This window comes from Pelophylax lessonae (assembly GCF_965119305.1).
Source record: "Pelophylax lessonae genome assembly, chromosome: 3".
NCBI classification, from domain to species: Eukaryota; Metazoa; Chordata; class Amphibia; order Anura; family Ranidae; genus Pelophylax; species Pelophylax lessonae.
The window spans coordinates 600,947,883-600,970,795 of NC_138770.1; the positions used below are offsets into that span (position 1 = coordinate 600,947,883).

At 42.3% G+C, this 22,913-nt stretch overlaps 1 protein-coding gene across 2 annotated transcripts in view; it reads left to right on the plus strand.

Moving 5' to 3' along the window:
- Positions 1-22,913, plus strand: part of EHD3 (EH domain containing 3) — a 122,111-nt gene that overhangs the window by 76,405 nt on the left and 22,793 nt on the right. The window contains exon 4 of one of the 2 annotated variants that reach the window (XM_082252552.1): positions 6,489-6,536. The exons of the other annotated variant lie outside the window; for it this stretch is intronic. Coding sequence (XP_082108678.1) covers positions 6,489-6,536 — 48 coding nt within the window. The remainder of the gene's footprint in view (positions 1-6,488; positions 6,537-22,913) is intronic. 2 annotated transcript variants of the gene reach the window in all.

Genomic DNA, 22,913 nt, shown 5'->3' on the forward strand with positions numbered 1-22,913 from the left:
TACCATACTAATTACACGAAAGTCGTTCAACCTGTTATTGTACGAGAAAAATGTTCGTGTTTTGTCTCTTCAAATATTGCATGAACTGTTGTGATTGGCTCTAGAAACCTAATACTAATAATCCTTATGTATTAATGATCAGAATATCAGACGATCGCTTAGAAAGCGGTATTTTTAGCTTGATTTTTTTTTTCGTGTGTTCTAGGCATTAGAGAGGGTGAATCTCACCAGCTAGGACACAAACCGTAAAAAAAGAACAAGACCGAGCTTCCAAAACTCTCATATTGTATCCCAAAAAAATAAAAATGTTTTGGCCGTGGATACGTTTTAATGGTAGAAACCATTACATGCCTTTATGTACACATTGGCAGCATATTGACTGCCTATTGCGAAGGTGCTTTTAAAGCTATCCTTTAAAGGTTACATAATTGGATGGATATGATGAAACCTCAATTCGTTAATTATGGGTTATTATAAAAATGTATTTTAGAAATATACAGTGTATATATATTAATTATATTATAGTAGGCAGATAACAAACGTGTCTGAATCTGCATGTATATTAGCAGTTAGAAAAAATCTGTTCCAGAAGACATACTGACAGGAGCAGAGGAATTAGTTTATCAGTGTGCCGCTGCTCTTTCTCTGTCCAGTGACAGCCTGGGGGCGTGTTCTAGACTAGGCTGCATTGGTCAACTCCAGTCTAGTCTGAAGAGAGGTCTCAGGAGAGTCACAACCCAGCTGTGCAGTCTGGCAGAGGTGCTTGGATTACATAGCAGGGATCTTACCAACACAGTCCCCAAATGATATAACAAAGGGGTATAACTCTCCAGCATTTAACAAAACTGAGCTGCCAGCTTTTAGCGAACTGATCCTTTAAGTCACAGGTGTCAAACACAAGGCTGGCAGGCCGGCCCGCCAGGCCATTTTATGTGGCCCTTAAAGCTCTCCTGCAACTGCAGCATCCCCATTCAACTACGCCCCCCCCCCCCCCTTTGTCTCAGCAGTCAGCAGAAAAGAGGAGGCAAGAACTTCTCCACCAGATTATGCACTTTCCTGTGCAGCCGCAGAGAGGCTTGTCTCTACCCCCACCAATCTCAGCAGTCAGCAACAGAGAGGAGAACAGAACTTCCCCTACAGATCCTTCACTTCTCTGTGCAGCCACAGCACCCCTTTGTCTCCAACTCCCATTGTCTCAGCATTCAGCTGACCCCATCCCTCCTCTGGTCCTCCTCCAGACCCTGCACTTTCTGCTTTTATGCTTCCAAGCAAATCACCCCACCCACCCCTGTGCAACTGTGCAGGGTAAAGATGATGTACAGTGATGTAAGGAGGATGTGGGGTGCAACCGGCCCTTTGAGGGCAACCATAATGCTGATGCGGCCCAAAATGAAATTGACTTTGACACCCCTGCTTTAAGTGTTCTAAAGAAAATGACATTTTGATTCTAGTCTTGACTGCATCCCTGAAAAGGAAGCTGAATTTGTGCTCTAAATTTGCTGGACTAGCTGCCTGGGGCTGTACTAGGATGGTGATCTTGGCACAGATCTAAAAGTCTGTAATTTTCCACTTGTGCCCAACATTCACAAGTTACGTCAGGCCCTTTGCTGTTAAGTGTCCTGAATAGAATGTAATGAATTATGGATAAGTGTCCCTCTATGCTCAGCTGTGTTTACCCTCTCCAGCTGCACAGCACAGTGACCGCACCGCTCCTTTCTCTGCCTCTGCTCCACGCTGGCTCTTCCTGCCGCGTATAAAGGACAGCGCTTTAAGGTCAATCACCCTTTTCTTTATTCTTTAACCTTCTTTGTCTGCTAAATATATTTGTAAAGCTAATAAAACATTCTCCATGTACTTCATTCCTCTTGTTTTAGTCCAGGGCATAGTCCTGATGTAAGCCAGGTAACTCCAGATTCACATATGTGCGTGTGTTTGTGCACGCATGTCGTGGGTAGAGAATCCCTTTCATTTGATTGGGCTGCTGTACCCGCATGAAAAGGGGGGTAAAGAAGTCCCCGGACAGTTTTTTTAAAAAACGCACTGCACAGAACCGCGCACAAAAATGTGGAGTGCCATTAAGAACTAAGGTCTATGGACCGCACGTCGCATCAAAGTCGGACCAAAGTAGTGCAGGGACTACTTTGAAGTCGCACAGATATGAATGGTAAATCATAGGCTATGACTTCTCATGCGACTTTGCAGTCTCAAGACGCAGAACAAGTCACACAAGTGTGAAAAGGGCCTAAAATAATGACATAGTTACATAGTAGTTGAGGTTGAATAAAGACAATAGTCCATCCAGTTTAACCTGTGTAGGTGTGTGTGACCCTAATCATCTCTCATACCCCTGAATGTTCTGATCCTTGAGATGTACGTCTAAGAGTCTTTTGAAAGTAGCCATACTTCCCGCAGAAACCACCTCTTGTGGTAGAGAATTCCACAATCTTGTAGCCCTAACAGTAAAGAAACCCCTGTGTTGCCTGAGGTTAAAACGCTTCTCTAATCGCATTGTATGCCCTCGCGTCCTCATGCAATCCTTGCGACTGAATAGCTTTTTTTTCTATGCCGAGATCACCATTGAGGTATTTGTAAATTGCTATCATGTCCCCTCTTAGGCGTCTTTTCTCCAGGGAGAATAAATTAAGCGATCGCAGACGCTCTTCATAATTGTATCTCAGATTGCTACCTGCTGTTGTCCTGCAGATACTGAGGCTACGCCAGTGCTCCTGTGGGTAGCCTGTTGTAATCAGGTCAGAAGATCTGGGGGTTTGTTCATAATTGTTTTTACACAGAATAAAGCAGAACTTTGTTGCATCTGAGGACCATAAACCAAAAACGCTTTTTAATCGTTTGCCGACCACCCACCGCATATATACTGTGGCAGGCTGGCCTGGCTGCGCAAATCGCTGTACCTGTACAGCGATCCGCGGGAGCGATCCTGGGGGCGCAAACCCCCATTAGCCAGTGGAGAAGCTGATTCATGGGGCCGGCAGCCGTGATTGCCGCTGGGCACCCACGATCGCTTCCCGTGGAGAGAGAACAGCGGTCTGCTGTTGTAAACACAGCAGACCGTTATTCTCTCAGGAATCAATACAGAGCGCCTGTGTTCCTCCTATTTAGGATCACAGGTCTTTGTGTTGATTCCACAAGCCCATCCCCCTCACAGTTAGAAAACACCCCCCACTTAACACTTTAATCATCCCTGGGTTAAATCCTTCCCTGCCAGTGTCATTATTATGGTAACAGTGCATATTTTTAGCACTGATTACTGTAGTAATGTCACTGATCCCCCCAAAAATGTCTGTTAGGGGTCCGATCTGTTCGCCGCAGTCCCGCTAAAAATCGATGATCACCGCCATTACTAGTAAAAATAAATAAATAAATAAAAATTACCTAAGACCCCGTTCACACTGGGGCGATCCGACTTGCCGGGGCGACCTCACAAGTCGCGGCGCGCAGCTCGCACCTCGACCTCGGAGCGGCCGGCACGGACTTCATAACATTGAAGTCAATGCAGGTCGCTCCAGGTCGCCCCAAAGAAGCTCCGGACCCTTTTTCTAAGTCGGAGCGACTTGTGTTGCTCCTATTAGAATGGGTCCACAGCTTCTCTATGACAGGTCGCCCCAGTGTGAACGGGGTCTAAATCTTTCCCCTGCTTTGTAGACGCGGTAACCTTTACGCAAACCAATCAAAAAATGCCTATTGGGATTTTTTTTACCAAAAAACTTGGCCTAAAATGATGAAAAAATTTGATTTTTACATTTTTTTTTTTTTTTTTTTTATTGGGAATGTTGTATAGCAGAATGCGAAACAATGTTTTTGTTTTTTTTTTGTTTTTTGTTTTTTTGGGCGGGAGCTGCGCTTTTAACATGCAGGCAGGAGGGTGTGCTAAGCTAAGAAAACCCTTCCCCCCTCCTAAAGACTCCTGGGATGTATGACATATTTTGCCTAGGCCTGGAAACCAGGAAGTAAGTGAAGAAATGTTCAAATAAGTTAGTAAATATAATATTTCTTTCTATCCATTTACCAATGCTAGCAGCATAAGGATTAAAAATAGTCATTGTTAATACATTTTTCTCTCTGGATTTGATGAAATAAATGTGTACTCCTGGTTGAGAGTTTTATGTATCCTTTATGAACAGAAATATTCCCTCAAGCAGCCTTTAGCTCTGGTTCACACTGAACGCGGGTTTGAAATTGCGCGAGTTCAGCTGAACACGCACGATTTCAAACCCGCATTTCAGTGCGACTTCGGGGGCTTTGAAAGGCATGTGCGGGTTCATGCACAGATGTCTATGGAAATCGCCGCCGAAGTCGCCAAAAGTAGTGCAGGAACTACTTTTGCAAATCGGTGCAAAGTTGGTGTCACACTTAGTGGGACAGCGCCGTTGCCCACAATAGGCTGCGATTTGCTATATCAAATCGCACCGATGTGAACAGGGGCTTAGACGTGCAACAAGTTTGCAGATATTTAAAGCTGAACCCCAGCATAAGCAATTATTCTCTAAACACAAGAGGCATGTGTATTCTTATATAAATCTGTGTGTGCTTTGTGTATTTCTTCCAGATCTGTGCAGTAATCCAGTGTGAAACTTTCCCTCTGTGCAGGAGCTTCCTGTAATCCAATAATTCTAGCCCTAGACCTTCTCTGTAACTCTAAACTGGTAACCTGTAGAAATTTTTATACCATCGCCTATGGAGATTTTTAAGTACCAAAGTCTGTCGCCATTCCACGAGTGTGCGCAGTTTTGAAGCATAACATGTTGGGTATCTATTTACTTGGCATTACATTATCTTTCACATTTTAGAAGAAAATTGGGCTAAGTTTACTGTTTTCTTATTTTTTATTCAAAAAAGTATATTTTTTTCCCAAATAATTGCGTTTGTAAGACCGCTGTGCAAATACAGTGTGACAAAAAGTATTGCAACATTCTCCATTTTATTCTCTAGGGTCTCTGCTAAAAAAAAAAAAATATATATATATATATATATATATATATATATATATATATATATATATATATATATAGTTGGGAAATAAGCCCGGTCCTTAAGTGGATAACAGACTTACGATTCAACACTGCCACAAATTTGTGGCAAGTTATCCTTGCTACCTGGGTAACACTTTAAAAACAATGTAAAAGGTATTCAGGTGGACAAATTAGTTATAGAGTTTTTAATAAAGCCCCACTACAGGATACTTTTCAGCTGAAAAAACACAGAGGTGGGGGGAACACCTAACACAGTTGTAAAGGCTTTTTTTTTTTCTCAAATAACCAACATGTTGTACTTACCTGCTGTATTGCACAGAGTGGTTCTGAACCTCCTCTTTTGGGTCCCCTGCTGGTGCTCTTGGCTTTTCCTCTTCTGTGTGTGCCACCATAGAAGGTCACTTGCTATTGTGGCACACCTGCAGATTAGCTGCTGAGTCAGGCTGTGTGCGTCCATAGACACACACAGTGCAGATCGGCCACACCCCCTGCTTCCTCCTCACAAGATTTGATTGACAGCAGTGGGAGCCAATGGTTCCCATCGCTGCCTCTGTGTCCTGTGAGGAGAGGAAGGGCACAGCGCTGGATCAAAATAGGACTCAGGTAAGTCTATAGGGGGGTAAGGTGATGACAAAACCACTGGGACATTTTTTACCTTATTGCAGGGAATGCATTTAGGTAAAATATGTTCTGCCCTTAGAACCTCTTTAAAAGTCCCAGATGGACAGGATAGCTTTATGGTGAAGAAATTTTAACTTGGCACTAAAGGTTTGTAAAGTGGTATCTTTTGCCAAACTCACGCAATGCAGTCAATGACACCGCGACAAAGCCACATTCTAAGTGTTTGGCATGTGGTTATGAAACAGGGTTGCAAAAAAAAAAAATACAGGCACTCAAAAGGTGGCCATAATGCTTTCTGAAAAACCTGTAAACCATTTCCAAACTGCCTCAGAAAAAGCAGTCCACAGTGGATCAGTTTTCAGATGGGTGGTAGAGCCTGGAGCCACCCATATGAAAGAGGCCTACAAAAAAGCCTTACAAACCAGGGATGACCCAGTCTAGTAAACTGCACATTTGACCAAAATATCATTTTTGGGTGAACTGACCCTTAAAGAAGGGGCAATAAAGATGCTTCTTCAAGGTGCCCCCCTCCCCCTCTCTAAACCAAGAAGCTTGTTGAATATGTTAACCTTGTATCCTATAAACCTTAGATCATTTTTGGCAAAAAATGTATTTTATCTTCACAATTTGACAGTCACTCTGTCCTTGAATTTTGGAATTTAACATTGAAGTATGTAACCGATTTCCTCCTCAGTATCTTCTGTACAGCTGCGGAGAGGCGATCTAACACTGCCCAGGAAACGGGGAACCGTATAACAATTTTACTTATCTCTTTAGCAGCCTTATTAGGGAACAGAACACGTGTTTGTGGCTGACATTTATCCGCATGCTTGATGTCTTTCTCTGTTGTTGTTTTTTTTTTATTTTCCTGTTCAGCACGAGAGGAGAATGGATATAGTGGTCTACGCCGATGCGTTTACGGAGGTATTGGAAACAAAAGCGCAAGAGCTTTTTGCAACTTTGTATACGGCTTTGACTTGCATGATCTTCTGTTTTTTTAACAGCTCTGACAATGTAACCGCAACACAGTAACCGCTAACGAGCACCCGCTGCAATGCAAAACCCCCATTTTGCATTGATTCAGTTACTTACAAGTTTATTTTTATTTGACTAGTATTATTATAACTGCTATCATATATTTAATGATATTGGCAAATCATTTTGTGTTTACGGTGTAAAATTCTCCAGGTGTAATAGCAAAGGAAATAATAAACTACAAACTGCCTGCTGCTAGGGCGCAAGAGAAAAAATTAATTAATCATACATTAAGCTTGTCCAGGCCAAATCCTCAGATTGTGGATAGATTGGTTTTACCTAGGCTGAGTAGACTACTATCATAGTTTTAGGGTTTGTGCAAGCCCAGTTTTTCTTTTACTTTATGTTTATTGGGGAAAAAAATGAAGGCAGTACTTGTACATAGTATATGTATGACAGTATGACACAAAACCTAAATCGCCTGTTTTGTCCAGTTTTCCGGAGAACTAGATTAAGAAACATCATGCAATACAAAGCTCTGCTCGTAAAACCAAAAGCTGTGAAAGACAAACTTATTGGTCATTTTAAGGAAAGTGGAACAAGACAAGCCAAGGGGTATGCAAAAAATGAGGAGGAAGGGGTAAAACATTGTAAATTATAACAAAGGTTACATGACTGATAGATGATAGTGGTGTCATGGAAAGACAGAAAGCTTAGCAGGCCCAGTTATTTGCGAGACCATATACAGTAGGCCTTGGTGATCTGCTTTAAGATGCTTGGGTTTGCTTTAGGGATGCACCGATCCGATATTTGGATCGGATATCGGCCCCGATACAGGCAAAATAGCTGGATCGGGGGATCGGTAAAATTAACAGATCCACGGGCCGATCCGGTTTTGCTCTTTATAGCTTGTGAGGGAGCAGAGAACAGCTGTCAAAGAAAAAAAAAAGAGCCTCCTGCAAATGCCTTTCAACTCTCCCAGTTAAGTAAACACAATGATTACAATATATCTTTTCGTTCTGTCTGCCAGAGGAGGGAAGTTTAACCTCTTAAAGACTAAACTCATGACATTTTAGATTTTGAATGCACAATGTTATAAGGTATCTGCCGATACCGATCCCGATCCGGAAGTATTATTTAGTTATAAGCTCACAAAACAGTACTTCCAGGTCGGACTCGGGATCAGCGATTTCACAAAGCAAAGGATCGGGACCAAAAAAGTCAGATCGGTGCATCCCTAGTTTGTTTAGGCCCAAGTTATAGTGAGGCCCTAGGCTTGAAAACCGTGAGAGTTTGAGACTGCCCAGTTTTAGGTTTTGGACAGGCCATAAAGACCTTGGCTTGAGACCCGTAGGATAGATCTTCAGCTTGTTTAGGTCCAGATTTTGGAAAGGGAACATAAATATCGAAGGATGATCAATGGGATTGCTAGCCATGGTACCTTCATTTTTCATGGTGGTAGATCAGTGCAATTGATATGGCTTTTTTTTGTTGTTTTTGTAGATTCCAACTCTCAGTAGGCTACAGTTATTGCCTCTCACCACTGGCTACTAGCATAATACTGGATAGGACTTGTGTCCTACTGTTGAAGATCTGGGTTGCCAAGATCTTCATACAAAACTGAAAGCCTGTGGAGCAATAAACTTAAAGTCAACGTGTGCTCTACCCATGAATGGCAAAGCGTTGTGCTCACTTTAACAATGGCCCTACCAGCAGCTTATACTTGTCTTCTCTTTGCTACCCTGTTACTCTGTTTGGCTTTTGGTAGCAAAGAGAAGAAGCCCTGCTCAAACTCATTACTTTGAGTTTACCCAGCCCTGGATTCTCTTTTCAACCCTATGTGACAGTGCTAGATGCCTGGGAATCCTATCGGCAAGCACCAGTTCTGTGGCATAGGACAGGAATGAGTCACATGCTCACTCCCATGCAGATGTCCAAGTTATTTCTCCTCTCTTCCTCTTCCTAAAATTAACCTTTGACTTTGACCTGCATGGGCCTTAACCTCCCTGGCGGTATGATTGTTTCCGATTTTAGATGCTGAAAGCGTACCATTATTTTGCTAGTAATTCTTAAGGACGAGCAGCCCAAACCAACTATTTACATATGATTTTTTTTTACTGTGCTTTCTTCTTTATAACATCTCGGGTATGATAAAGTTTGAAACACAAAATCATAAATTATAATATAATAAATAAGTTAAAGTATATATATATATATATATATATATATATATATATATATATACACACACATAAGTACAGTAAAACTGCAGGAAAGGGCACTGGGGGGCAAACTAATGTCAATTTATTTTATTTTGTAATGTAATCCAATAGGATTACAATATATCAGTGTGTTTTGCCGCCGGTTCCACCCCCCTGCGAGCGTCACACCGCAGGAGACGGAAGTCAGGGCTCACAGCATCGGGCGGAAGATCCGGCCGCCGTATGCTGCAGTGACACATCGCTGGATCCTGGGGACAAGGTAAATAACCTCTACCAGGATCCAGCGATGCTCCCTGGCGGTACCCCAAGTGTGGCTTGGGGTTACCGCTAATTGCACTAAAATTCCACCCCGAGCCACACTCGGGAATACCGCTAAGGAGGTTAAGGTTGTTTTTATTCACCTTTTCTTAGATCAGTGGTCGTCAACCTTTCAAACCTTTCGGACCACTAAACGCACAATTTTGAATATTGCAGACCACTTACACAAATTACATGCCTTATACACACAGTGCTCTCTGCGCCAGTATTGATTGTCAGCACGTATTGGGAATAACACTCAAAACCACATTGGACGGTATACATCGGCCACAACGTTGATGTGCTGCAAATCCCTTGGGGACCAGCAACATTTTTCTCATGGACCACAGGTTGGCAACCGCTGTGTTAGATGACCAAGCAGACTTCTGGATTGTCAGATAGTCATAACAAGGTGAACAGAGAAACACATTTATGTGGTGATCAGCCCTATCAGATTCCACACAATTACTAATGCTTGGCAATGCCACTCGACTTTCTCAGAGCCCACCTTTAAAAACCAATTAGTGTTTAAATGAGGGTTAGTCTCTGTGGCCCTCTCTGTGGCCTTATCTAGTCTCGAAAATCTCTTAAAACATAAATTGTCAAGGAAAGCTAGAACTATTAAGAGCAGCATGGCCAAGGGGTAAGAGTGGGCCATACTGCAAGTCAGCTGTGGAATCTAAAATATGAATCTACTCCATATTTGTTCTCCAGATCCAATCTCCTAAACCTTTAGTCCCCAGAGGATGCTGTCTCAACAGCCAGACACTTTCCCTGCTGAAAAAGTTAGTCATTCCAGTTTCAAAGTTTTTCTTCATAAGTAATAATCCCCATGACACCACTGTGCTAAAGATGAAAGGACGCAGCTCCCCCATTGCAGAGGAAATCACCGTCACTTGGTAGAGACTTGCAGGAAGGGGATGCCAATTCATCCGAATTAGTCAATTGTTTTGTGAAAAATAAGTGCCCCTTTTGTTTTTGTTGTCCTCTCTATATAATTTGACCCTTCGGTGTCCTTGTGTGCCCTTTAGAACAGAACCATGACTAAGATATCAAGACTCATAACAATCCAATAAGAAGTGTATATCATGGAGAAAGAAAGAGGATACATCTGTAATGTGCAGGATAAATATAGACCTCCGTTCATGGGCTTTGGAGGAAAGACTTCTACGGGATTCAAATGAAAATGTCCTGGTTGTTTTTTACAATTGTTCTAAATTGTGCACATATGAATAAAAATATTCAGCTGCAGTCGTAAATTCCTCTAATAGACCGCAGTTGGTAAATGAACAGCATTGTGCAAGAATTTTAGAAAAGTCCAATTACTTTTTATACAGAGATCTTGGTTCTAAGTGTGTCATTGTGCATGAATCCCAAGTGTTCTGGGCCTTGGAGTGTCAGTGTGTCTTCAGTTATGGAATCCCTAAGTGTCAGCATGTTTTTGTTATGGAATAGTGCTGGAGTGTCATTATTTCAGGACCCCCCAAGTGTCAGTATATCATTGTTTTGCCCCCCCCCCCCCCCCCCCACAGTGTCAACGTGTTATTGCTCTGGGACAACAAAGTGATACTGTCTTTGTGCTGTGATTCCAAACATGGGGGCATCACTGTTTTGCAGCCGCCAAGTGTCGGTGTGTCATTATTTCGCCCATTTCAAGTGTGGGTGTGTCGTTACGGGGGCCACCAGGTTTTAGTGTGTAAATGTTTGGGGATCTAAGTGCCCCCCACAGTGCTAGAGTGGCATTGTTCTGAGACCTCAAGTGTTAATGTATAGGGGGATATAGTTACAATCTTCTAACTCTCTTGAAGTGGTTGTAAACCTCAGACGTAATATATAAACAAAGCACATCCCTCTATAGTTTGTACTTGTCTCAATCCAGAGTACTAAGTGTCATTTCTGTTTGCTGCCTTGCTCCTCTGCTATCTGCATGTGTCACTTCTGACAGATTTTCTTGACACCAATAGGTGAAAAGGTGACAGGGGAGGGAGCTCCAACACACAGCCTGTGAGTGACTGCCTCAGCTCTGTTCCCCATGTGCTGTGTGAAGAGAAGGGGGTTGTGTCCTTTCCCTTCAGACATCTTTCAGGGCTCGTCTCACTGAGCTCTGCGGAGTGTAACTCCAGCTCCCCGCCCGCTGCTTTTTGAAAGCTCAGACAAACGGTATAAATTCTGTACTTTGAAAGGTTGTAGACAAAAGAGGACTGTAAATAAACAGGTACAACTTGTCTAGGTGTATCACTTGAGGATAGACCCTTCACTGGGTATATGTAATGGTTTACAACCACTTTAAGGGCCTTTGTATTATTGCGTTCGTACTATGAACTGAAGTATTTTACCCACAGCCACCAATACGATTTACACCTTTTAGAGAATGCTTATTGTTAACTTGTAGTGGAGGAGAAGTATCTTAAGTTTTTAATAAGGACACATGCATCCAAAAGGCCTTTTAATGTTCTGAATTGTTTAAAGTGGTAGTAAACCGCAGTTTGTTTGTTTGTTTGTTTTTTTTTGTTTTTTTAAATCCTGGAAAGTAGTGCCATATTGTGCTAGTATAAATCGCATACTAGCACATTATGTGAAACTTCCCTTAAAAATGAAGCCCTCCAGTCACATGCTGGCACTGCTGAAGGCGTTTCGATTATCACCCGGTCTTCCTTCTGGGTTTGCGGTCTCTGGCTGTGTGAGTGGCCGGAGCCGCGATGACGTCATTGCCAGGCATACACGAGGGGCCGTCGCTCATGCCACAGGACTCTGAAGAAGCAGCACTGTATGCCGTTCCTTCAGAGCGCATGCTCCGGTGATGTCACTGGCTACTTCAAAAGTAAATAATAATAACTTTAAAGTGATCGAGATTTATGAGATATTGCATTTGATCACTTTAAAGTTATTATTATATCTACTAATTGAATTGATTATCACCAACGGATATATTGAATCCACTTTAAACATTTAGGAAATGTTTAGAGTACCTATAGGTAAGCCTTAATATAAGCTTACCAATAGGTAAAAGTCATGCATGGGAGTTTACTCCCACTTTAAAGCGGTAGTAAAGTTTATATAAAAAAAAACAACTTCCCCCCTGCAAGGTAATGGCACAGTGTTCTGATAAGCATTGCATACTAGCACATTATGAGAGACTTACCTTAAAATAAAGCCCTCCAGCAGTGCACTGCCCCAGCTACAGGGCTTCCATCTTCACACAGTTTGCCTTCCAGGTTCGCGGGCTCGGGCCATTTAAATGGCATGCAGTCCCTTCAGAGCACAGTGCGCATGCACCAATCACATCACCGGCTGCAGAAGTAGTGAATATCTCCTAAACGTATACCTCGTACCTACAGGTAAGCTCTAATATAAGCTTACCTGGAGGTTCTAGTGAGCAAGAAGTATTTACTACCACTTTATAAGAAGGGACAATGTTTTCAGTTTGTAAAAAACGAAAAAAATCTGCGCTCGGACTACAAAATAACAGTACAATACAATAAAGATCAATAAAACAAGTGCATAGAGGCAGCCAACTAAATGGTAGATTACAAACCAAGTGAGCATGTGAAAAAGGTGTAGTAGCGCCAAGCACAAATAATATAATCAATGTGAAGTGTCCACAAAGAAGTCCCAACAGTCCAAAAGGATGGAGAAATAGTAGAGACCAGTTTCCAGCTTCCAATCGTGTGGATGAAAAAGGAGCCAACACCCAAAAGTGTGATAATACCAAACGCTTACCAGATGTTATATGGTTATGAGCGATGAAATAGACTCAGGTCGGGCCATCAATGGACAGTAACAACAGTGTGGTCTCATCAATACTCATCAATTCCAAGATGTCAGAAACATCAGCAGATCATGGATAAGTGCGATATATAGGCTCAAAATAAATATCACCAGAACAAGCATGGGGTCTCATCAACTCCAGTTCACCTCAATGAAAGAAGGCAGGACATAGTGTAGACTGTACAAACATTGATTTATTAGGATACAAGATTATACTCACACAGTGGTGGATATAAATAGGCATATCAAATATAAAAACCGCGGTAGGATGGCGTGCTGCTCGTACTCCAGGTCGCCTGACGCGTGTCGTCAAAATAATGACATCATCAGAGGCGGACCGGACTTGTACGGCAGCACGCATAAGAAGTACTAAAAACGGAAGTGACATATGCGGAAGTCAACCGCCAGTGCGTTCCACCTGATCAACAACCGGAACCGGAAGTGACGCACGCGGAACAATCCGTCAGTGCGTTCCATCGGGTCCTGTACCAAAACCGGATATACTATAGAGGGGCGGTGATTAATCTTAAAAGCCAAAAAATGATAATGCTTAACCGCTCGTAGACCGACAAAACAAATGTGGTAAGCCAGTACTCCAGAAGTCCGATATTGACAGAAAAAAGAAATGAGAAAAGAAAAACTGTCACTACAAAAAGCGGAGATCAGGTGGAAAACACATAATAAACATAACATCAGTACAGCATTACTGGGCATAAGAATAACCGTCTTAGGGTCACATCAATAGCCCATATATAAATAAAAATAGAGGTGCTAAATAAGCAATAGATAAATATACTAATATAGTATAAAATTAACCCTCACAGAGTCAAATAAATGACACATATAAATTACAAAGGATCTCAAGTAAAAAGGGTATAGATGCAACCATAGACGGACATACGGTATATACATCATCCACCCATGTCCTACAAATATTGAAAATGTCATTTGCATATAAAAAAAGTGTGACACATGAATTGTAAAATACGAACATATAAGAAAAATAAAAAGTACAGCACTATAACATCCTCAAAGGTGGTGTTCAGGTATTTAGCTATTATTAATGTAGCAATTCACATCCCACTCAACGTTCAACCCCCATGGAGTGTAAGTCCTCATGTTAAAAATCCACCGAGTCTCCAGTCGGGAAATTTCTCGGTGAACATGGCTCCCTCTCCAATGGGGGGTGAACCTGTCAATCCCCCAAATCTTAGTACCCACAGGATTTTTGTCATGGCAGTTGGCATAATGCCTCGAAACGCTGTGGTTGGGGAAACCTTTTCTAATATTTTTTATGTGCTCCCTCACCCTCACCGTCAATGTCCTCTTGGTGCGGCCAATGTACTGTAGGCCACAGGGACATTGTAGGAGATAAACCACATTGGTGGAGGAACAGCCAATGAAGGGTCTAATGGGGTGAATCTTAGAAGTAGCCGTAGATATGACCTCCCCAAATTTTCTACCAATAAGGGAATTTATCTTACAAACTGAACACCTTCTACAAGGATAATAGCCGGTTAGAGCGTGAAAAAAGGGTAGATGCTCCGGTTTATCCAGAACGTTTGGAGCAATCTGGAGACGTAAAGGTTCAACACCCCTAAACACTACTGGTGGAACTTCAGGTAGTGAAGGACCCAACACTTTGTCATTTTGGAGAATATTCCAATGTTTTCTGAATATACGTTTAACGTCTCCAAATTGTTTCGAATAGGTGGTGATAAAAGAAAAACCAAAACGACTGGAATCAGCTTGTTGTCTGGGCTGCTTGTGTAGTAAGGTGGACCTATCAATGTTCTCAACCTCATGCAGCACAACATCCAAATTCCTCTCGTCGTATCCCTTATCCAGGAACTTATCCCTTAACATCAACGCCTGACTATGGTAATTCTCTTTGTTGGTACAATTACGACGAAGTCGCAAAAATTGACTTCGGGGTACTGATCGCAGCCAGGAAGGGTGGTGGCAGCTTCCCTGTTCAATATACCCATTACGATCAGTCGGCTTAAAGAAGGTGCTAGTCACAACCGCACCATCCCTAATTTCAATCGTTAGGTCGAGGAAATTGATCTTACTGTCACTGACCTCATGTTGAAGTACAATCCCAAGTTCATTAGAATTGAGGTCACTGATAAAACAATCCAAAGATGCCCTGTCGCCATCCCATAGGAGGAGGACGTCATCTATGTAACGCCTCCAGAGAACCAGTTCAGGTCTTGGCCGGCCATAGACGACGTCCTCCTCCCACTTGGCCATAAATAAATTAGCCATGCTCGGTGCATACTTGGCACCCATGGCGACTCCCCTCTTTTGCAAGAAAAAGGAGCCGCCAAACCAGAAGTAATTATGCTGCATGGCAAACGTGAGTAAGGACAAAATAAACTCTCTTTGTAACGAAACCAGAGAGCTGTCCCTCTCTAAGAAGCTCCGAACAGCCTGGTGCCCATGCTCATGGGAAATGATAGTATAGAGGGAGGTGACATCCGCTGTAGCTGTAGATGTTTTCAGTTTGTTAAACTGAATGATTACATCCCTGAATTTTGATGGAATTGTTCAGTTCCTTCTTCAGCTTGTTACAAGTCTTTGTTGTACTTGGCTTCCGAGTTGCGACTTGCGGTGTCACTTTTCTTGCTATGAATTGATGCATTCAAGAATTGCCTGCCTTGTGTGTGCTTGACAGGTACCCTTTACAGAACATTGTGGTACATACCTCTGGTGTATATATTTATGTCCTTTATTTCTATATGCAAAAAAAATGTCTGTGTCTTTGTATTAGTTTTGTGCACTTTAAGAGCCCATTCAGACTAGCGCGACTTGTCAGCCTGACAAGTCGCGCTCGGTCGCGGTCCATTGAGTAGTACAGGACCCGTTCTAATAGGAGCGACACAAGTCGCTCCGACTTAGAAAAAGGGTCCTGTACTACTTTGGGGCGACCTGGGAGCTACTTGCATAGACTTCCATTATGTGAAGTCCCTGCAAGTTGCCCGGAAGTCGCGGTGCACGCGACTTCACAGGTCGCTCCCCAAAGTCGTGTCGCGCTTGTCTGAATGGGCTCTTAGTGTAATATTTGCATGTCAGTTGAAAGTTAAAGCTGAAGTTTAGGCTGCTTATATTTTGTCTTCCCAAGTTCCTCCTTTTCCCCTCATCAACATGCTAATAACATTTGAAATAAACAGTAAGACAGGGGAGGAAAGAGCAAGATGATGCTAGACATCCTCCAGCCAGGAAATGAGGTGGGTTTTGTCTCATTTGCCACAGATTCTAATGCACACATTGAGAAGCTCACAGTGTGCATGGAAATAAGAGGAAGCAATTTCAGTACAGGAGAGAAGCCCATTCAACTGTGCAGGGCTTAATGTTGAACTTTATTCAGAAAATGAAGTCCTGCTAGATCACTCCAGGCTGGCCCCTTTTGTAGTGATGTAAACCAATAAAAATAAATTCCTAAACTGTTTAAACCCAGTAATACACGGTCTCACCCTGCTCTGTACACGCTCAGTTGCTCTTCATTTTTAGGCATTGACGAATTTGTATGGATTGGGAATTCCACGCTTATGGAAATAATTTATGGCTGCAGCCTACCTCAAAATATAGTCTGTAAAGCCTATATTCAGAAAAAATGTAGGGATGGTGAGGTGGATGGTGCTGCCTAAAAATGTTGGGGTATTCTTATATGGGAGTGGTACTATTGGAATATCTAACTCCACAATAGATGTATTGCAGTTATAATAATTGCATACCAGAAACAATCAAGAGTATAAAAAATTGCATATAGTGCAATAACGTGATAGTGATGGCGAATATTTAAAACACAATCAAAAAATAAAAATAAAAATACTGATATAAATATAAAGTGCTTAGTGACCAAGAAGTGACCAAATTAGGTCCAATAATATCCAAAGGGTATCATCTACTGTAAGTGAATCAGTAAATGAATAAAACTATAAAATAAATAGACGATAATAACTTTAAAGTGATCGAGATTTATGAGATATTGCACTCGATCACTTTAAAGTTATTATTATATCTACTAATTTAATTGATTATCACCAACGGATATATTGGATCCACTTTTCACTGAGTCACTTTATTTTATTGTACCCATTATCGTCTATTTTATCATTTTATTCATTTACTGATTCATTTACAGTAGATGATACCTTTTGGATATTATTGTACCTAATTTGGTCACTTTTTGGTCACTAAGCACTTTATATTTATACCAGTATTTTTTATTTTTATTTTTTGATAGTGATGGTGAATATTTAAAACACAATCACTTTATTGCACTATATGCTATTTTTTTATACTGTTGATTGTTTCTGGTATGCAATTATTATAACTGCAATACATCTATTGTGGTGTTAGATATTCCATTAATACCACTCTCATATAAGAATACGCCAACATTTTTAGGCAGCGCCATCCACCTCACCATCCCTACATTGACGAATTTTTAGTGGCCAATCTGCTGACAGCCTTAAAGTGGAATTAAAGTGGAGTTCCACCCTGGAATACTTTTTTTTAATAAAAATACCCCTGGGACAGTCAGGGCTAGTACATTCCACAATGGCTAGCCTCTGATCTGTCCCGGGTTGCGCTTACCTTTTAGGACAAATATTTACCTTGAAAAAGTATTGTCCAGCGCTGCCATCTCAAGTGTGGGCAGCTTGAAGCCAGCATGATCCTCTTCTGCGTCCTCTTCCATCTTCTTCGGTCCCACGATGCACTGCACCGGCCCCGCCGTCACTTCCGGTGCGCACGCGTCATCCCTCCACAGCTTCTGGGCATGCCCAGAAGCTGTTTAGAAGGGAATGACGCGCGCCCCCCGGAACTGACGTCGGGGCCGGTGCAGGCGCAATGATTCCTGGGAGCGATGACGTTCAGCTCCCAGGAATCATTGCAAAGCCAGGAAGTGACGACGGGCCGTGGCCGCCGAGGGGAGGAAGAACGAAGTAAGGTAAGTATATTTTCTTCTCTACGAATTAAGTAAAAAAAAAAAAAAAAATGCGATTATCCATTTGTTTTTCAGGTGACCCTGAGCGAAAAGATGGAGGTAAGTATCATTTTAGGGTGGAACTCCACTTTAAACTCTCCAATCTTTTACAGCCAGTGAAGCTGCTTCTGTTTGATCTGCAACTGCCATGTTGCTGCACATGTGGTCATTTATGACACTAGCCATTTGATGGTTTGAGAGTTTGGTTGAGGACACAAGAAAATGTGACAGCAATCCCGGCTTTCCAAAAATGTAACTGTTTTTTGAAACCGGTAAATCAATGGGATTAGTTCTGCTTTATGATTTACTGCTGTTCAGGGGCTTTGGGCTTCAGGTAAATGGCAGCCTTCTGCAAAAAGAAACAGGAGCAATGCTGGAGGCAATTTACAGCACACACATTGGGTAGCATAATTATTAGTAATTATTAGTATGGAATGTACGGTAGGTTCCTTGCTAAAGAACATTATTTTTTTATCAAGTTGTTATGGGTAAAGTTATGCTTTAAGGTGAGGCTGGAGTTTAACTTTAATGGCCCATCGGGTTTTTATTGCAGTGTCCCTACTGAGGAGATTCGTTCTCTCTCTTGCCACGGCGACCATTGACCAGAAATAGAGGGGCAATTACCCAGTGGGGCGCCAAATCTGGTGACAGCTGTCTCACGTTCTGTGTTCCTCCTGGGGGAATTCAGCCTCACTCATGGTTTAAGTCACCATTGTTACCGGGATAGAAAATGATGGGAAATCCAAAATGTTACAGTTGTCACCAGAACAGGAGGAGAGAGGCAGTAATCCAACGAGGACACTTATTCTGGTGACAGCTGTCTGAGGAAATGTCCTCTTCATTGTGTGTCAAGGACAGAAAAGTAGAGAGAAATACCCCCAAAAGGACACAAATAGCAGAAAAAAATGGATAGGGGTTGCAACCTTTCCTAGCACTATCCAAAACTAAGCATGTTTTGACTATAGATATATTCTGTTAATAAATCTATTAACCCTGGAAACGTTCTATTTCCATCAGGCCCTGATACTATTGGCACCAAAAGCACACTCTCCTGCAATAATAGCTAAAAACTCCTCTTCTCTGCTCCTGGCCCCTCCCTCCTTTCGAATGCCCCCACAGCAAGAAGCTTGCTATGGGGGCACCTGAGCCAAGATGCAGCTTTGTGTGTCCATTCAGACATGGAGTTTGCCCCACCCCTCTCTCTCCAGATTGGCTAACTGACTTTGATTGACAGCAGCGGGAGCCAATGGCGCTGCTGCTGTGTCTCAGCTAATCAGAAGGGAGAGTCCTGGACGGCCGAGGGACTCGTGGACATCGCTGGATAGAGAGGGGGCTCAGGTAAGTGTTAGGGGGTGTCGGGGTGGCTGCTAAACACAGAAGGCTTTTTATCATAGAATGCATTAAGGTAAAAAAACTTCTGCCTTTCAATCCTTCAAATAAGCAAAGTTCCAGTTGGGAGAGATTTGTTTTGTAGCACTTGTAGGAGCCTTCTTGCAAACCTTAGATATGCCCCTTAGATCACGTCTGATGCATGACTTTAAAGCTGAACCCAGTGCAACAAAAAAATAATTAAGTACGCTCACCCCATCTGTTAAAGGTTCTAGTTAGGGCTACACGATTAATCGTTAAAAGATCTCGATTCACCCCTCCTCACGATCCTAAAATGGCATCTCCTTAATCTTATAAAGAAAGCTGTTCTCTGCTGACTGACAGCTGTAAAAAGAAAAAGCCTCTGGCAAATGTATAGCAACATTGTTAATGCTGCTAGATAACTATAAACTATGTATCATTTCGTTCATTGCTTTGATCTAAAAAGAACTTCTGTCTGTAAATGAGGGCAGTTTAACTTCTTAAAGACTAAACCTTTTTCTGACACTTGTTGCTTACAAGTTAAATCAGTATTTTTTGCTAGAAAATTACTTAGAACCCCCAAACATTTTATTTATATATATCTATAATATACAGTGGGTACGGAAAGTATTCAGACCCCCTTAAATTTTTCACTCTTTGTTATATTGCAGCCATTTGCTAAAATCTTTTAAGTTCATTCTTCTTCCTCATGAATGTACACATAGCACCCCATACTGACAGAAAAACACAGAATTGTTGACATTGTTGCAGATTTATTAAAAAAGAAAAACTGAAATATCACATGGTCCTAAGTATTCAGACCCTTTGCTGTGACACTCATATATTTAACTCAGGTGCTTTCCATTTCTTCTGATCATCCTTGAGATGGTTCTACACCTTCATTTGAGTCCAGCTGTGTTTGATTATACTGATTGGACTTGATTAGGAAAGCCACACACCTGTCTATATAAGACCTTCCAGATCACAATGCATGTCAGAGCAAATGAGAATCATGAGGTCAAAGGAACTGCCTGAAGAGCTCAGAGACAGAATTGTGGCAAGGCACAGATCTGGCCAAGGTTACAAAAAGATTTCTGCTGCACTTAAGGTTCCTAAGAGCACAGTGGCCTCCATAATCCTCAAATGTAAGACGTTTGGGACGACAAGAACCCTTCCTAGAGCTGGCCATCCGGCCAAACTAAGCTATCGGGGGAGAAGAGCCTTGGTGAGAGAGGTAAAGAAGAACCCAAAGATCACTGTGGCTGAGCTCCAGAGATGCAGTCAGGAGATGGGAGAAAGTTGTAGAAAGTCAACCATCACTGCAGCCCTCCACCAGTTGGGGCTTTATGGCAGAGTGGCCCGACGGAAGCCTCTCCTCAGTGTAAGACACATGAAAGCCCGCATGGAGTTTGCTAAAAAACACCTGAAGGACTCCAAGATGGTGAGAAATAAGATTCTCTCGTCTGATGAGACCAAAATAGAACTTTTTGGCCTTAATTCTAAGCGGTATGTGTGGAGAAAACCAGGCACTGCTCATCACCTGTCCAATACAGTCCCAACAGTGAAGCATGGTGGTGGCCGCATCATGCTGTGGGGGTGTTTTTCAGCTGCAGGGACAGGATGACTGGTTGCAATCGAGGTAAAGATGAATGCGGCCAAGTACAGGGATATCCTGGACAAAAACCTTCTCCAGAGTGCTCTGGACCTCAGACTGGGCCGAAGGTTTACCTTCCAACAAGACAATGACCCTAAGCACACAGCTAAAATAACGAAGGAGTGGCTTCACAACAACTCCGTGACTGTTCTTGAATGGCCCAACCAGAGCCCTGACTTAAACCCAATTGAGCATCTCTGGAGAGACCTAAAAATGGCTGTCCACCAACGTTTACCATCCAACCTGACAGAACTGGAGAGGATCTGCAAGGAGGAATGGCAGAGGATCCCCAAATCCAGGTGTGAAAGACTTGTTGCATCTTTCCCAAAAAGACTCCTGGCTGTATTAGATCAAAAGGGGGCTTCTACTAAATACTGAGCAAAGGGTCTGAATACTTAGGACCATGTGATATTTCAGTTTTTCTTTTTTAATAAATCTGCTACAATGTCAACAATTCTGTGTTTTTCTGTCAGTATGGGGTGCTATGTGTACATTCATGAGGAAGAAGAATGAACTTAAATGATTTTAGCAAATGGCTGCAATATAACAAAGAGTGAAAAATTTAAGGGGGTCTGAATACTTTCCGTACCCACTGTATATATATATATATATATATATATATATATATATAATATTTTTTTTTTTTTTTACACAAAGACCATAGAGAATAAAATGGCGATCGTTGCAATCTTTTACATCACACTGTATTTGCGCAGAAGTCTTTCAGTTTTTTTGGGAAAAAACACTTTAATGAATTAAAAAAAAAATGAAACCGTAAAGTTAGCCAATGTATAATGTAAAAGATGTTACGCCAAGAATCGTGATCTTTATTCTAAGCAAACAAATTGTGATTCTCATTTTATCCAGAATTGTTCAGTTCTAGTTCTAGTGCTTCTGTTTTTTTTTTTTTTGTAAGGGATTAGAAAAGACAAACTATTGAACACAACCAATGGCTCTGCAACAGCTGGTGATCAAATGCTCTTTGTCACAGCAATGGCATATCCACCTGCTCTTCCAACATATTTCACTCCTTGTCCTGTACTGGATAACATCAAAAAAGGTTTATTTCAGGCTTTCCTGGTTTCCTGGAGGAGAGTGGCTTCTTTTTGATTTTTTTTGAGGTGTGCTGTGTAGATCACAGATCTCCTGGAGCCAGCTCCTAATGGCCGGTGGGACATGTGTCCACTGACACCTGTCTGCGATCCAATCTGACAAGATGCGCTGAAAACAGAAGGATGACGATACGTTCGCCATCTGTCCAGTGGGTCGGATTGTATGGGATCGGATGAAAACGGACATGCTGTCTGTTTTCATCCAATCTTCCCATAGAGGAGAGTGGGACTCTGACCGGTCCGTCTCTGCACAGTGAGCAGAGACAGGCCTGTCATCCACCTGCTCAGCGGGGATCAATGGAGTGATCCCTGCTGAGCTAGTGGAGTCCACCGAGCAGATCCACCCCATGTGAAAAGGGCCTTGGATCCTTTGTCTTCTGGGGTTGGGAGAACTGTGTTTTTGTTTTTTAATTCTTCTTATTGAATTTTTTAAAATGATAGTAGATACAAAACAGAGCCTTTTGGTATTTCCTGGCTTGAAGAGAATAGACAGTAACACAGGTGTCACACTTACCCTTAACGCAGGTGGTCAGACACTATAGCTGGCTTCTGTGTTCTTCACCTATAGCAGCCCCCTTTCCCATAAGGCAAGCAGGCCCCCCTTTCCCATAAGGCAAGCAGCCCTACCGGTACTCGGTTGCCCCCCAGACTTATACACAATGCTATAGTGCCTGGCTACCATGCTGAGGCAGGGGCGAACTGAACACAGCAAATAGGTACTTGCATTTTGCAGATAGGCAGAGTGGTTAAATGACATTCCAGTTACAAGGCAGACAAGGTTTAGCAGGCGCAAATCCAAAGTCAAAAGGCAGGCAGGTTCAGAGTGTAGTCGATATCCAATCCAAGGTCATCAACGAGGGAATCCAATCTAGCAGAGCAGGGCAGACAAACAGTGAGTTTGGAATACGTGTAACAAAAGTAATATCACAA